At 41.1% G+C, this 13,389-nt stretch overlaps 1 protein-coding gene across 3 annotated transcripts in view; it reads left to right on the top strand.

Annotated features, from left to right (window-relative positions):
* The first annotated feature begins 46 nt into the window (after positions 1 to 46).
* Positions 47 to 13,389, top strand: part of AHI1 (Abelson helper integration site 1) — a 129,220-nt gene continuing 115,877 nt past the window's right edge. For all 3 annotated transcript variants that reach the window (XM_084777565.1, XM_084777566.1, XM_084777564.1), the window contains exons 1-8: positions 47 to 273; positions 1,696 to 2,142; positions 4,514 to 4,692; positions 5,108 to 5,327; positions 6,441 to 6,633; positions 8,449 to 8,544; positions 10,846 to 11,031; positions 13,211 to 13,363. In XM_084777565.1, the coding sequence (XP_084633691.1) occupies positions 1,832 to 2,142; positions 4,514 to 4,692; positions 5,108 to 5,327; positions 6,441 to 6,633; positions 8,449 to 8,544; positions 10,846 to 11,031; positions 13,211 to 13,363 (1,338 nt within the window). In that variant the 5' untranslated portion in view covers positions 47 to 273; positions 1,696 to 1,831. The remainder of the gene's footprint in view (positions 274 to 1,695; positions 2,143 to 4,513; positions 4,693 to 5,107; positions 5,328 to 6,440; positions 6,634 to 8,448; positions 8,545 to 10,845; positions 11,032 to 13,210; positions 13,364 to 13,389) is intronic.

Genomic DNA, 13,389 nt, shown 5'->3' with positions numbered 1-13,389 from the left:
CCCAGAGAGCGCGCAGGCGCGAGCGGAGGCCGCGGAGGGGGCGTGGCGGCGGACGGTGGGTCCAGCTCCGAGCTCGGCCTCTCACCCACCCCTTTTCGCCCACCACGGCCCGGGTTGCCTAGGTAACGGCGGCGGGCCTGACGTCACCGGCGGCGCGCATCCCGCACTGCGGCACCTGGCAGGCTGAGCAGAGCGCGCGTCGCCAGCGGTCGAGGTGGCCGTGCTGCCTCCCTCCCTCCTTCGTTCGCGCAGGCCGGGGGTGTCTCTCCTTCCGTAAGTATTCCGCGGGCCGGGTCTTCTCGCTGCTCCGGGGAGACCGGGGGATGCCTGCGAGTGCTCGTACCTCACCCATCCCCGTCTTCCTCCTCCCCCGGTTCAGGCATTAATGCTCTGGTAATTAAGTCTAAGAAGAGTGGTCCATCGATTATTTCAGTATCGGTAAAACCTCCCTGAAACGGCGCTACCTGGGCATTGGCGAAAAGGATGCTCAGCCTTTGTTGTTACCGCAGACACGTCGTGGAAACGTTTCCTCTCCGCTTTTTTTTTTTTTTTAAAGAGATGCTCACAGGTTTTTCACCTGTTGCATAAACTGGCTGGATATGTAACCACGTACTACAGAATTCGAGTATGTTTCATTAAATCTAACCTCAAATTTTGGTGGTGTTATTAATCAAATTCGAGTTATTAATCCCTTTTTCTGTAAAATACATTAATATTAAAAAGTATTTCTGTACCACACTTGCTGTTATTAAATATTAGTTTAATGTGCCTCGAGATATCAAACAATATTTGATAATATAAATATATACTTTTAGTTAACCACACATTTTATTTTTTATTTGATAAATGGACATAAATTTTACTGAGCACCTGCAATATGCAACATGTGATTTTTTTTTCAATTTTCTTTTTCTCCTTTCAATAAGTAAGTGCCGTTTTAAGATCTCAGGCATTAAATGAGGCTTAGTGAAATTAATACCTTATCCTTCATCAATAAATAATATGATACTAAAATTGTCCTTTTTTTTTTTTAACTGAGAGACACAGACCTGGTGTGTGCGCGCGAGTGCGTGCGTGCGTGCGTGCGTGCGTGTGTGTGTGTGTGTGTGTGTGTGGGCGTGTGGGCGCTTGTTTTCCCGTGGGCAAGCAGGTAGCGTATGTGCGCAAGCGCGTTGCACGTTGTGTTTACATGTATGCCAGCGCGCCCACACGCACGCACGGGGGCGCGCGCGCGCACGGGCGCTTTAGAGCGCGCACGGGCGCTTTAGTGCGGGCGTTGCAATACTATTATATATATATATTTATATTTATTTGTAAATATGAACAGAACCTAGAAGGCTCTAAACAAATTGAGAAAGCAAAACTGAAGGAATTACACAGTAAGATGCATTATAAAGCTATAGTATTTAAATTTCTAAAGACACACATATAACGTAGTGAGGAGAGTGAAATTTAGAAATAGGTCCATTGTATACTTGGTTTGTTGATCATTCTTTGTCTTTCTTATGCCGAGGGTTGACAACCAGGCAAAGTCTAAATCTACAAGTCAGTGTTCATCAGATGCTCTGGAGAGGCATTGTTCTGTCCCGTGGGAAACTAACTGTCTTAGTAATGTTGAGCATCAGTCTTTATTTTGACCTTCAAGAGATGCACTATGCTGAACTGAACATGCGTTGTTACGTGTTCTTTCTGTAGCCGCCCACCTTCAAAGTCATCTTCAGCCTAAGTCAGCACTTACAACCCAGAGAACTGGGGAGCACGTGACCCGCAGCTAACAACTCAGCGGACAGCAAGGAAAGCGGGGGTCCAAGTCACCCAGGCCACGCAGGCAATGGAACAAGAAACTCCAGACAAGGCGGGTGCTGCAGAGCAGGACGTCAGAGGCCAGTCTCAGCCAGGGGATGATTCCAATGAGGGAGGAGAACAGGCTGAGACAGGAGGGAAGGAAGGGCTGATGGAAGCCTACCAGCTGCAGGTAGCTGACGAAATGGCCAAGGAGATTAAGAAGAAAATAAGAAAAAAGCTGAAGGAGCAGCTGACGTACTTCCCCCCAGACACTCTACTGCATGACGACAAACTGGCCAGTGAGAAACGCAAGAAGAAGAAGAAGAAAGTGCCAGTGCCGTCAAAACCTGAAACAAGGTACTTCACGTTGACAAATAGAAGCCCACTCTAGGATCTTCAGGTCTGGAGTGCAAATTATAGCATAACAAAGAAAGTTAGTGCTGTGTTTGGAAACGTTGCCACTGAGGTGCTAACTGCGAGGCTTTATGCAGTCCTTGCTATGTGCTAGGAGCTTTGCAAGGGTTCACTCGAGTCTTTGCAACAGCCCTGGGGGGACAGCAATGGCGTTACCTTGTTTCTTCCAAGAAACTGAGTGGTGTAAGAGGCTGAGCCAGGATACTGACTGTCCAGTTCCAAAAGTGTTTGCATTTATCCACTTCCAACTGTCTTTGAAATAACAGGCCTGCTGAGCATGGTGGTTCACACGTGTAATCCCAGCACTGGGCACTCAGGCAGGGCAAGCTTGAGTGCAAGACCAGCCTGCATTCCATAGTGGAACTGAGGCCTACCAGAGCACTGTGGTGAAACCCTGTCTCAGAAGGCCCTTTGCACACACGTGCATACACGCACGCACACATACACATGCACGCACACTCTCTTTTTGAAATTAGATATCTTAATATATATTTTCCTCATTATACAGGTAATATTTGTTCACTGCAGAACAATTATCAATGCTAATAACTTGATAATTTAATCTTAGTTTATTTTTATGTATGATGCTTTTATATATATGTATATATGGTAAGTATTCCTGAGACTATATCTACATTCATAACAACTAGTGAGATTTTAAAACTGTCGTCTAAGTGGTATAATCCCTTTTTCCCCTGCCTTCATCCTTTGCATAAACAGCTTATATTTGGCTTGTTATTTCATCAGCTTTATGTGACTAGCCTTTGACAGTCTAGGTAATTTCCCCATAATCTAGATGACCAGAGCTCCAAGGATATGTTAGTAAAAGAATTATCTCTCTGTTGCCACTTTTAAAAACATTACCCCAGAACATAGCAGTGTAACAGAGAAAACACTTGCCGCCTCATGTCGCTATTGCTCCGAAAGCTTGAGATGGCTTAGCTGGGCTCCACTGGCTTCTGTAAACTCCAGTCAGTATGCTAGCCAGTGCTGACGCCTTGGCAGGGCCAGATGTAACAAGTGACAGCAGCTCTTCAAAGTGGCTCTCAGAAGAACTACTTCTGTGCGTGATGACAGGCTGTGGCAGGTCTCAGGCCCTGGATGGCTTTTAGTCAAAGACACAGTTCTTCACATAGTTCAATCCACTGTGATCGTCTCTCCCAGGTGGCAACTTTCTTCGCCAGATCAAGGTTCCAAGGGAGTAATAGCAAGACAGAAGTGAGTCTTTTAAAAATAGCACATATTTTTCCCATACCCTCTTGGAAGTGGGTGGTGAGGCCCTGCTGGTTCTCACAGAGTAGGAGATTCTAAAGAGAATTCAGCACGAAGAAGCCGAGGCCAGCCAGGGCTGTCTTGCAGGCTGCTGTCCATGGCGGCCTGTAATCTATTACTACAACAGTGTGGAAGTGGAAGGCCTCTCTAGGACAGCCTCACTAGAAGAGAGAGCTCGTTGAATTCCAACTGTGCAGTGCGTGATGGCGACACACAAATGTAGCTGCTCTTTAGTAGCATGTTCTGGGCCTGATATATCGCATAGTTCTCAAGAATAGCTAAGAAGTGTTTATCTAATCTTTTTATTTTCCCAGTGCTCATTTTAAAAGATAACTGAACATGTTGGAAGTTATAATTTTATTATTTAAAGGCATAGTTTTTAGCTTCATATATTATGAACAAACTCTAATAGGATAGCACCTATTCCTGGCTGCCTCTTGCTGTTAGCATGTGGTACAAACTGTGTTTCAATCAACACTTCTGGAAAATGTAGTCTTAATACCAGCATCTAGAAACAAAACCAACAACCTTTACCCAGAGCTCAAAGTTGTTTGGCTGAAGTTTCTTAGAACAAACATTGAAAATGCCTTTTACCTTTTGAATAATTTGGGAATTTATTCATCACCATTTAGTCAGCAGCAGGATGAGAAGGCATTGAGATTCTACGTAATGTATTTTATTTCCCCATCGTTTGTTTTTAGGCAGCATCACAGTTTGTAGCCAAGGCCAAACTCAAATGTGTGGTCCCTATGCCTGAACCTGCTCAGTGCTGGCTCCCTCTGTGGCATTTATAGCATAAACTGCACTAAAAGAATAGTTCAGGTTAGCTCCGCAGATACTGTAATTCTTCATTGGGTAAAAAATATTACCTGTGATTCCTAGTTTGACAGCCATTTTATCATGCACGAAAATATCAAATGGTGACTTTTTTTTAAAGGAAAATGATCTATCAACCTCACTTCTATTGAGCACTTGCTGTGTTATGCCGTGACTAGCAGTCATAGGGATAGTTTGTAATGACCTGTCTTGGGCTAACCTGCAGTGCATCGGACGCCTGTGAGAGTGCACTTGAAGGTGAACAGAAGGAGCGTCCCCTGGAAGCTGCCACCTCAGGATCTCGCCACGATGAGGAAACATGCTCAACGGGACAGAACGCAGATGGCAGTAAGCCAGAGAGCACAAAGTCCAAGCCCAAAAAGACAAAAAAGAAGACTAAAGCAGGTCTGTTCCCCAAAATTCAGTGAAAATTATGTGCCTTTGTGGAATAACGTGACTCTAAAAACTTTAGTTCTTAAAATGAAAGGATTTAATTTAAATTAAGATATACTTGCTGTATCTTAATTCACAGAGAATAGGGTGTTCGTTTGTTAATAATGAGTTAGGAACAGCTATATGGGGGTCTTTATGATAGTTTATAGCCCCCTGAACTGAACTAGAGAAGGGCATGATTTTTAGTTTTTAAGTGACTGGTTTTAGAGTGTCAAGCAGTGATCTTGTGAGGGAAAGCAGCGATAGCCCCTCTCTCCCCTTGAAGTTCTTTTATTAACAGCACAAGACAAATGTAGACGTAAGAGTAATCATAAGTAAGCCTAACTCCAAGGGCAGTTACGCTCCTGACGTCTCTTCCCTGCCTTAGTTTCCAGCGGTAATGAGGACATTAGTGGCGATGGTGTTCATGAGGTAACAAGCCGCGATAGCCCCGTTTACCCCAAGTGTTTGCTTGATGATGATCTCGTCATGGGCGTTTACATCCACCGGACTGATCGGCTTAAATCAGACTTCATGATCTCTCACCCAATGGTAAAAATCCATGTGGTTGATGAGCACACCGGCCAGTACGTCAAGAAGGATGACAGGTAGTCTGTAAACATTATTCTACCTTTAGGTTGAAACTATTCACAGAAGAAATGCTCCCTACTGCCCTTCAGGGCTGAACATTAGGAGGCACTGAGCTGTGGGCTGATGTCAGGGAACAGCCTTACCCTGAGGCATTCCTCAGCGTGGTCAGTAGGCTTTACAGGAGAGGCAGAGGAAATGCATCCATAGTGAATAGCAAGAGTCTGTCAGACTTCCCAATGGCTTTAACTCGGTTTTGGGATGATGTGTGAATCGGAGCTAGGTCATAAGTTTGCACTGTAAATGTTATAAATGTTCTAATCCTTAGCCTCCTACTTTTTTTTTGTAAGTTAATATGTTAGATGGGCCTGAGGAGCTGCAAATGTATATTGAAAATGATTCTCCCTAAGGTCATATCTAGAGAGAATACATATTTGAAAGTCTAGGTTTAAAAAACAATAAAATAAGGGCTGGAGAGATGGCTCAGAGATTGAGAGCACTGTCTGCTCTTCCAGAGGTCCTGAGTTCAATTCCAGGCAACCACGTGGTGGCTCACAACCATCTATACTGCCCTCTTCTGGATGCAGGTGTACATGCAGCTAGAGCACTCACATACCTTAAGTAAATAAATATTTAAAAAAAAATAATAATAAAATAAAGGTATTCTAGGTCACAGTAATTCAAAGAGAGTGTTTGCTTGAAGGGGTGTTGAGAGGGGAGCATTAAGATCATTGCAGAAAGAGACACATCTGCTTGGTTGTGTTAATAATGCAAAGAAAATATGACAGCGCAACAGGTCTTTTTACATTATTTGGATTTCTCATACATGTCAGCATGAGCTCATTTAAATTTCTGAAGGAGTCGCTGTATTAAAGGTTAACCATACCTTTCACTTTCTATTTCTATAATGAATTATTTATGGGACCCAAAGAAATAAAATATAAAGCAAGGTTGTAATAAGACACCATTCCTTTTAATTTTTATGAAATTTATAATTTTTAGATGTTGAAGAGCATGCTTTTGTGCCGTTAGAGCTCTTGTCCCTGCTCCTTTGTGGGCTGTGCACCCTCCCTGAGGGCTGCCCCCTAAGACAGCGTAGTGAGTGTACTAATGGGAGCTTTGTCTCTGGGCAGCGAGCGTGCAGTGTCATCTTACTACGAAAAGGGCAACGTGGACTACATTCTGCCGATTATGACGCAGCCATACGACTTTAAAAAGCTAAAATCAAGACTTCCGGAGTGGGAAGAGCAAATTATATTTAATGAAAATTTTCCCTATTTGCTTCGAGAGTTTGATGAGTGTCCAAAAGTCATCCTGTTCTTTGAGGTATGAACTGAAAAAAAATTAGTAAATATTTAATCGTGCAAGTGGAAGTTAGTGATTTTAATAGTTTTGTAATGTGATACTGGAGTTTAACTCCTAGAATATTTAATGCTCTGTGGTGCAGTGAGAAGCTCTTTTAGAAGCTGATGGTGTTTTTGCTGTCCTCTTCCCAAGTGCCAGGAGTTAGTCATCTGGCCTATTCTAGAACGTTGTTTAGTCTTTACATCAGCCCATGACTGAATAAAGTCATGGATCTCTGGCATTTCACTGCGATCCTCCGTTGTGTGCCCATCTCACAAAAGCAAGGTCATGACCTGTATCAGACTACCTGATGTAAGTAAGCGTGTATGTGGGCGCATGGAAAAGTGACAAGCACACACAGGTGTGTTAGTTCATGCAGTGTGATACATAGTACAAACGATGGAACTTCCTAGGTGAGCAGTGGAGGGCTGAGCAACCAGAAAGCTCCTCCGAGCTGGCTTGCCCTAACTTTGGGGTTTTTTTTTTTGTTGTTGTTGTTTTTGTTTTTGATATTTATTTTTTCTTATTATTTACATATTTTATGAATGTGAGTTCTCTGTCTTCATGTACATGAGAAAAGGGCATCAGATCACTGATGATTGTGAGGCACCATGTGGTTGCTGGGAATTGAACTCAGAACCTCCGGAAGAACAGTCAAGTGTTCTTAACTACTGAGCTATCTCTCCAGCTCCTAACTCTGTTTTTTACCTGAGAGGATTATCAGGTTAGGAGTACAGTGATTTTCCCAAGGTCACTCCAGTGGTCTGTACAGTGATAGGCGCCTCAGGATAGTCCAGGCCTGGACTGTCGCGTTCCTCTTTCCCAGCGTGTGTGCAAAGTCAAGAAGGCCACTCGTTCTCGCTAACCAAGCTGGGGGATCCTAAGATGAGACCAGCAAGAAGCCTTCAGTGACCAGAGCGAATGGTGCATTTTATAAAGTTGGTTATTTGTTATCATTTATGTTTATTTATGATACATCTGTGAATGTTCCGTGTGACTGATATAAAGCTATTTTTAAAAGATATAGTGTATCTCAAGGAACTCTGTCATGGAAACTTACCATTTGTTCTTTATCAGTTTTTTGTGATGACTTTAAAAGATTAAAATGTATTCAGAACTATTAGGCAGCCATCAAAATAATATTTATGTTTACATACTGACATATAAATACACATTTCATTCTGTATGAAAATCGTTTGCAAACAATGTGTATTGCCTTTGTAGCTCCATGTGTCATGTACTTAAGAGTGCACAGGAAAGATTGCATTAGTGTAAAACACAGCCTATTTACAGCACATCCAAAGGGGAAGTTTCTAATCCAGGAACCTATCGAAATAAGGACTCAGAAATAGGATCCCAGGCTTTTAAAATAAACATTAACAAACCACTTTCTGACACCTAGGGAATTACCAGAACTTGAGACTCCTATGCTATGATTATATATGTCTAGAATATATTTGCAGTAATTTTAAAGATACAATCATGTATGTTTACATGTTAAAATGTGACATTTCAGTGCATTTTTACAATATCTAGGAATCAACACTGGGTTGATGAGTATAGCTCATATATCTGAGGTAATTAACACTTTTTAAATAAATCCTAATAAAAGAATTTATTAATATCAAGAAATGACCCTTCAATGGTTAGATGAGTTAACTTGAAAGTAAATAAATGAGATAAATATTTTGTTCCTTATAAAGTAGACATTTTAAATATCTGAACGATAATGTGTCAATAGAGAGTGTTACAACTTAGTCTGTTATGTATGAAATGATTTTCAAAATATATTTACAGATTCTGGACTTTCTAAGCATGGATGAAATTAAGAATAACTCTGAGGTTAAAAACCAAGAATGTGGCTTTCGGAAAATTGCTTGGGCGTTTCTTAAGGTATCTTTTTGCCTGTTTCTTAAACACATTTAAAACAATCTCTTCTAAATTTGGTTGCTGTTTTCTAGCAAGCTGCTTCTGTATCAAAGAGTTGTTAAGTCTTAGTAAGGCTTAGTAAGAGTCTGAAATACATATTGATTGCCCAGTGTGTGCCATTTATACTCTCTGACCCTGAGGATATTGTCCTCGAAGACGGAAACATGCCTGCTGTCTTGTGTTCAACTTGTGAGCTCTTTGTTTAGCCCTTCCAGTGTGTCAGCTGTTGTTGAGACAGCAGCCCTGAATTCCTTGGCTTCACAACGTGAGCATTGGCTAGATGGCGGCATCTGAGCGTTATCAAGGATTGTGAGCAATGCAAAGTGTAGCGATAATGAAACAAGATCAGTCTGTTAGGAGCTGTTCATATTTATTCTGTGCTGAAGTTTGTACAGACCTGCTATATGAGCCATAAGCTACAGCTAGGACATGACAAATGTCACAGCATTTTTACTTTTTACTTTTAAAAGTAATACTGATATTAGTTCATCCATATTGAACTATTGTTAGGAGAAATGGATTCTTAAGTCTATCTGTTTCCCCATAAAGGGCAATGGATTCTATGGTTGCCATTTTTAGTATTGTGTGTCTTCTCTTTCATTGTACTATAAGCTTTACAAAGTTAGCAGTAATTTCTTCTGGATTACATATATTTTATATATGTTCTGCGTGTGTGTCTGTATGTGTGTGTACAGACACATGTGGTTGTATTAAGTTTATTACACAATTTCTCTCAATTTTTCTGAAGATCACCATATCCCAGCACACACAGACACACAAAAATGGGTGCTTCAGGATTTACTGAAATGAGTGTAAAGCGATTGGGATAAACTTTAGTAACATGGCATGAAACAAGTTAAAATGTAAATGACTCACTAATTATGCTGTTGAATAAGGAATGTTCAGCTTTTACAATGGTTTGGTAAACTGTGTGCTAATTTCCAGTTACGCCTTTGGTCTCAGGTACTTTCAGTTCTTCTAGAATACTTTTGTAACTGTTATAAGCCATACAGTCATGAAGCCTACACAATTTATAGTCATAGGCATACTCATCATGGATTTCTTAGCATGAATTGTTTGCTTGGCTAAGCAGCACACCAGTATACACTATATTGTCTGGATAATCTTAGAACGACTTTAAGAGGTATGATTTGGGACCTCTGGCGCACTTTGGGTGATAATAAAAGGCCCGGCTGAGTGCTTCCGCTCAGCTTTAAACTGGTCTTGCCATTGAGCTCAGCAGCGTTGCCTGAGCATGGGAATCCCATGGTCTTCCCATCCTTTCCCAAAGTTGTAGGGGGACATTTTGCCACGTGTGCTTCCTTGTGAATATATCTTGAACAAGCCACGATCTGGATTTTGCCTCTGCCACTAAAACTTCTCCAGCCAAATCACTAGCTTTTTTCTGTTTGCCAAATGAGAATATTCATCACTTGTTCTTTTTTTTTTTTCAAGATTTAGTTAGTTAGTTAGTTTACAGTGTTCTAGCCTGCACAGCAGAAGAGGTTGTGAGCTGTCATATGGTTGCTGGGAATTGAACTCATGACCTTTCGAAGAGCAGCCCGTGCTCTTAACCTCCGAGCCATCTCTCCAGCCCCACATCACTTGTTCTTTTGTCAGTGTTAAATGTGCTTCACAGGGTATGTGTTCTCGTGGAGTCCCTGCAGCTTGTCTTTTCTTGGCAACATTCTTACGTGGTTAGTTCATTCTGTCCCTTCAGGACCCTTTACTACTACTTTAATGTATTTCCAACGTGTCATTTCTTCTTTAAATCACTTTTCTTAAACCACTTTCATTTCCTGTTGTTTGTATTTGTGGATACAACTTCTCCCTTGGCATTTCAGCTTAGCATATCCCTCCAAAGCTCTTGCCCCTTCGCCTGTCTCTCAGTGTTCCTCATAGTGTCTGTCCAGTCTCATGAGCTTATGCCTGTAATTAATGCATAGCAGGCATATTTCAGATTAATTTATATTAATTATTTTTAAAAATTACTTCCATTGTTGCACCAACCACACTTAAGGGCTTCACAGTCCCATGTGGTAGCACAAGTGTAGGATGCTATGAGGAAATGTTTTCAAAGTTATTTATCAAAATGATCTCAAAGTGCCTTACCCCCAAGGTTGACCTGTCTTTTTCTTTATAAATCTAAGGAATTTCAACCTACTGTTTTAGTCTTTTAAAACCAAGCTTCTGACTCCGCTATAGCTTTATTGGATGTGTGTGTATTCAGAAAAGATAATACTTTACACTGATTCCTATTTTAAGCTCCTGGGGGCCAATGGAAATGCAAACATCAACGCAAAACTCCGTCTGCAGCTCTACTACCCACCTAATAAGCCTCGATCCCAGCTAAACGTTGTTGAGGTTTTTGAATGGTGGTCCAAGTGTCCAAGAAACCGTTACCCATCCACATTGTATGTAACCGTCCGAGGACTGAAAGTTCCAGACTGTGTAAGTTTAGTATATATAAATGTATCTCCCCTACTACTAAAATTAAGGACAACATAATATGTTTTAAAAATCTAATCTCTCAGAAGTATTTTATCAGATTTTTGTACTAGAAAGATACCTGCCAAGACTATGTGTTAAATCTGTAATAATTGATAGCTAAATGAACTTTAGGTTTTAAAAAATAGAGTTCACTGTTAAGAAAACAATTTGGGCATAATTATTATTTTGTAGTTAAAAGTAAAAGGATGAAAAGTTGGTTCTGGGAAAATGTTTTAGGCCTTGTCCCACAGGCCAGCTTCGGGATCAGAGAGAGAAGAGAAAGTCTGGGTGGCTCCGCAGTAGGGAGAATTGAGCAGTGGGGAACAGCTGGCTAAGGGAAACCGTCTCTTGGTTAAACAGTCAGAGGTAACTCATTGTTGAGGAGAGATTGAAGAATGGAGGATAAAAGAAATACTGAGACCCATGCTTACATTGTGGTGCAAACTGAAAGATCTTCTAGCCCAGGAGAACTTTATTTTTCTGCTGCTTCTCCTTGGGCTATTCCCAGTACTTCATCTAAAGTGAAATTCAGTTTTTTCATTACAGATTACATCATCATTTTCTCATCTTTTACAATCAGTAGAACATGTAGAAATCAACAGAGCAAGGAAACAATCTAACAAAGAAATACAAACAGTTCTGTATAACCTACAATAAAACATACAACAAAAATCAATAAGCATGACCTGATTACTTCTTTTATTTTTAACTCTTATTTCTTAAACAATACTCAGGAAAGTTTAATTATAAATTTTCCTGGGCTAAAGCCATCATGTTTACATCATTGTCATAGCAACATCGCTTGAGCTAAATGTTCTCTAATAAAGAAAAAACTTGACTTCCAGTTCCAAACCAACAGGTGTGCTATCCAAGCCTAGGGTAACTGCCAAGGGGTCCTCTACTTCTATTACTTTCAAAGCAGATTCTAAAGAAACAAGTTTTACTTTTCTACAGCTAGCAGTACCTAACCAGGTACTATTATGTCCAGGTCCTAACTTTCTTTCAAGCAGTTTCTTCCTGGCTGATCACAATAGTCAGAGCCAAGACTCTTTCATTGTCTCAAGCCTTTGGCCAGGTGCCTTCTTTCAAGATTCTCTGTGGGAAACCGTTTCCAGTGTAAATTTCATTAAGGCTCATAGGCAAAGGGAGAAATAGAGAGAAAGACAGTTGTAGGAGAAAAAGCAGACTTCAGAGTGGTTTTTAGCCAAAATAACACCTGGACCATACATAATATTTAAGGGCAGTGATGATCAGCCAGAGATCTTTGGAACTTTATCAAGCAAAGCCTCTACCACTTGGCCTCAGATTTTTTATGTCAGTCTTGCGATTGTTTTTAAGCCAGCAATATCATGTTATATCAGAGGCATGGCCTACCACTAGGTAGGTATTTATGAAGAAGCAGACACGAGGAGACAGAGCTATCAAGATGTATTTTATACATCTGAGTGTGGATAAAAGCCTGTAATCCCAGCACATGTGAAGAGGAATATAGAATGCAAAACTTCCAGTACATAGCAAGTTTGAGGCAGCTTGAACTACTTGAGACATTGTCTCAAAACCCCAAACAAATAATATAACAAAAATAATTAAGTAAAACCATTTTACTATTGGAGTCTACTATTTTTCCATCCAAACTTTCTGATTATAGGAACCTAGTTCAAATAGCTTTTATTTCATTTAGAGTAATATACAAATGAAAAAAGGAAAATGCTGACCTGTGTTTTGAAAAGGTTTTCATACCATTTGTTTCAGTGTTTTAATTGGGTTGTGTTTGCTTGCTTGCTTATTTGTATTCAAGACAGAGTTGCACTATAGCTGTATCTGTTCTGTAACTCACTCCGTAGACCAGGCTGGCCTCACACTCACAGAGATCTACCTGCCTCTGCCGCCCAAGTGCTAGGATTACAGACATGCGCTGCCACACCAGACTCTGTCGTAGTACTTGAGAGGCATGTATGTTAAGAGTAAGAAACAACTTGTGGACATGCCTCTTGGCCTCTACTCATACCTCATGTAGGAAGGAGTGAGCCAGTTCTCACAACTTGACGTCCACAAGTACACCATGGCTTGTGTGTGTTTGTGCATATGTTTAATTTAACTGAGTGTGATGTACATTTTCTCATTTTCCATACACATTTAGATAAAGCCATCTTACCGCTCCATGATGGCTCTCCAGGAGGAACAAGGTACACCAGTGTACTGTGAGCGCCACCGTGAGACAAGTTCAGTGGACACGGAGCCTGGACTGGAGGACTCAAAGGAGACAGTAAAGTGGAAGCGCCTGCCTGGCCAGGTGAGGTGTTTGGTGATGCTGCGTTT

The sequence above is a fragment of the Acomys minous genome (assembly GCF_964271855.1).
Source record: "Acomys minous genome assembly, chromosome: 3".
Taxonomy (NCBI): Eukaryota; Metazoa; Chordata; class Mammalia; order Rodentia; family Muridae; genus Acomys; species Acomys minous.
The sequence above is the reverse complement of the archived record's forward strand: the minus strand, read 5'-3'. Positions and strand labels throughout refer to the sequence as shown.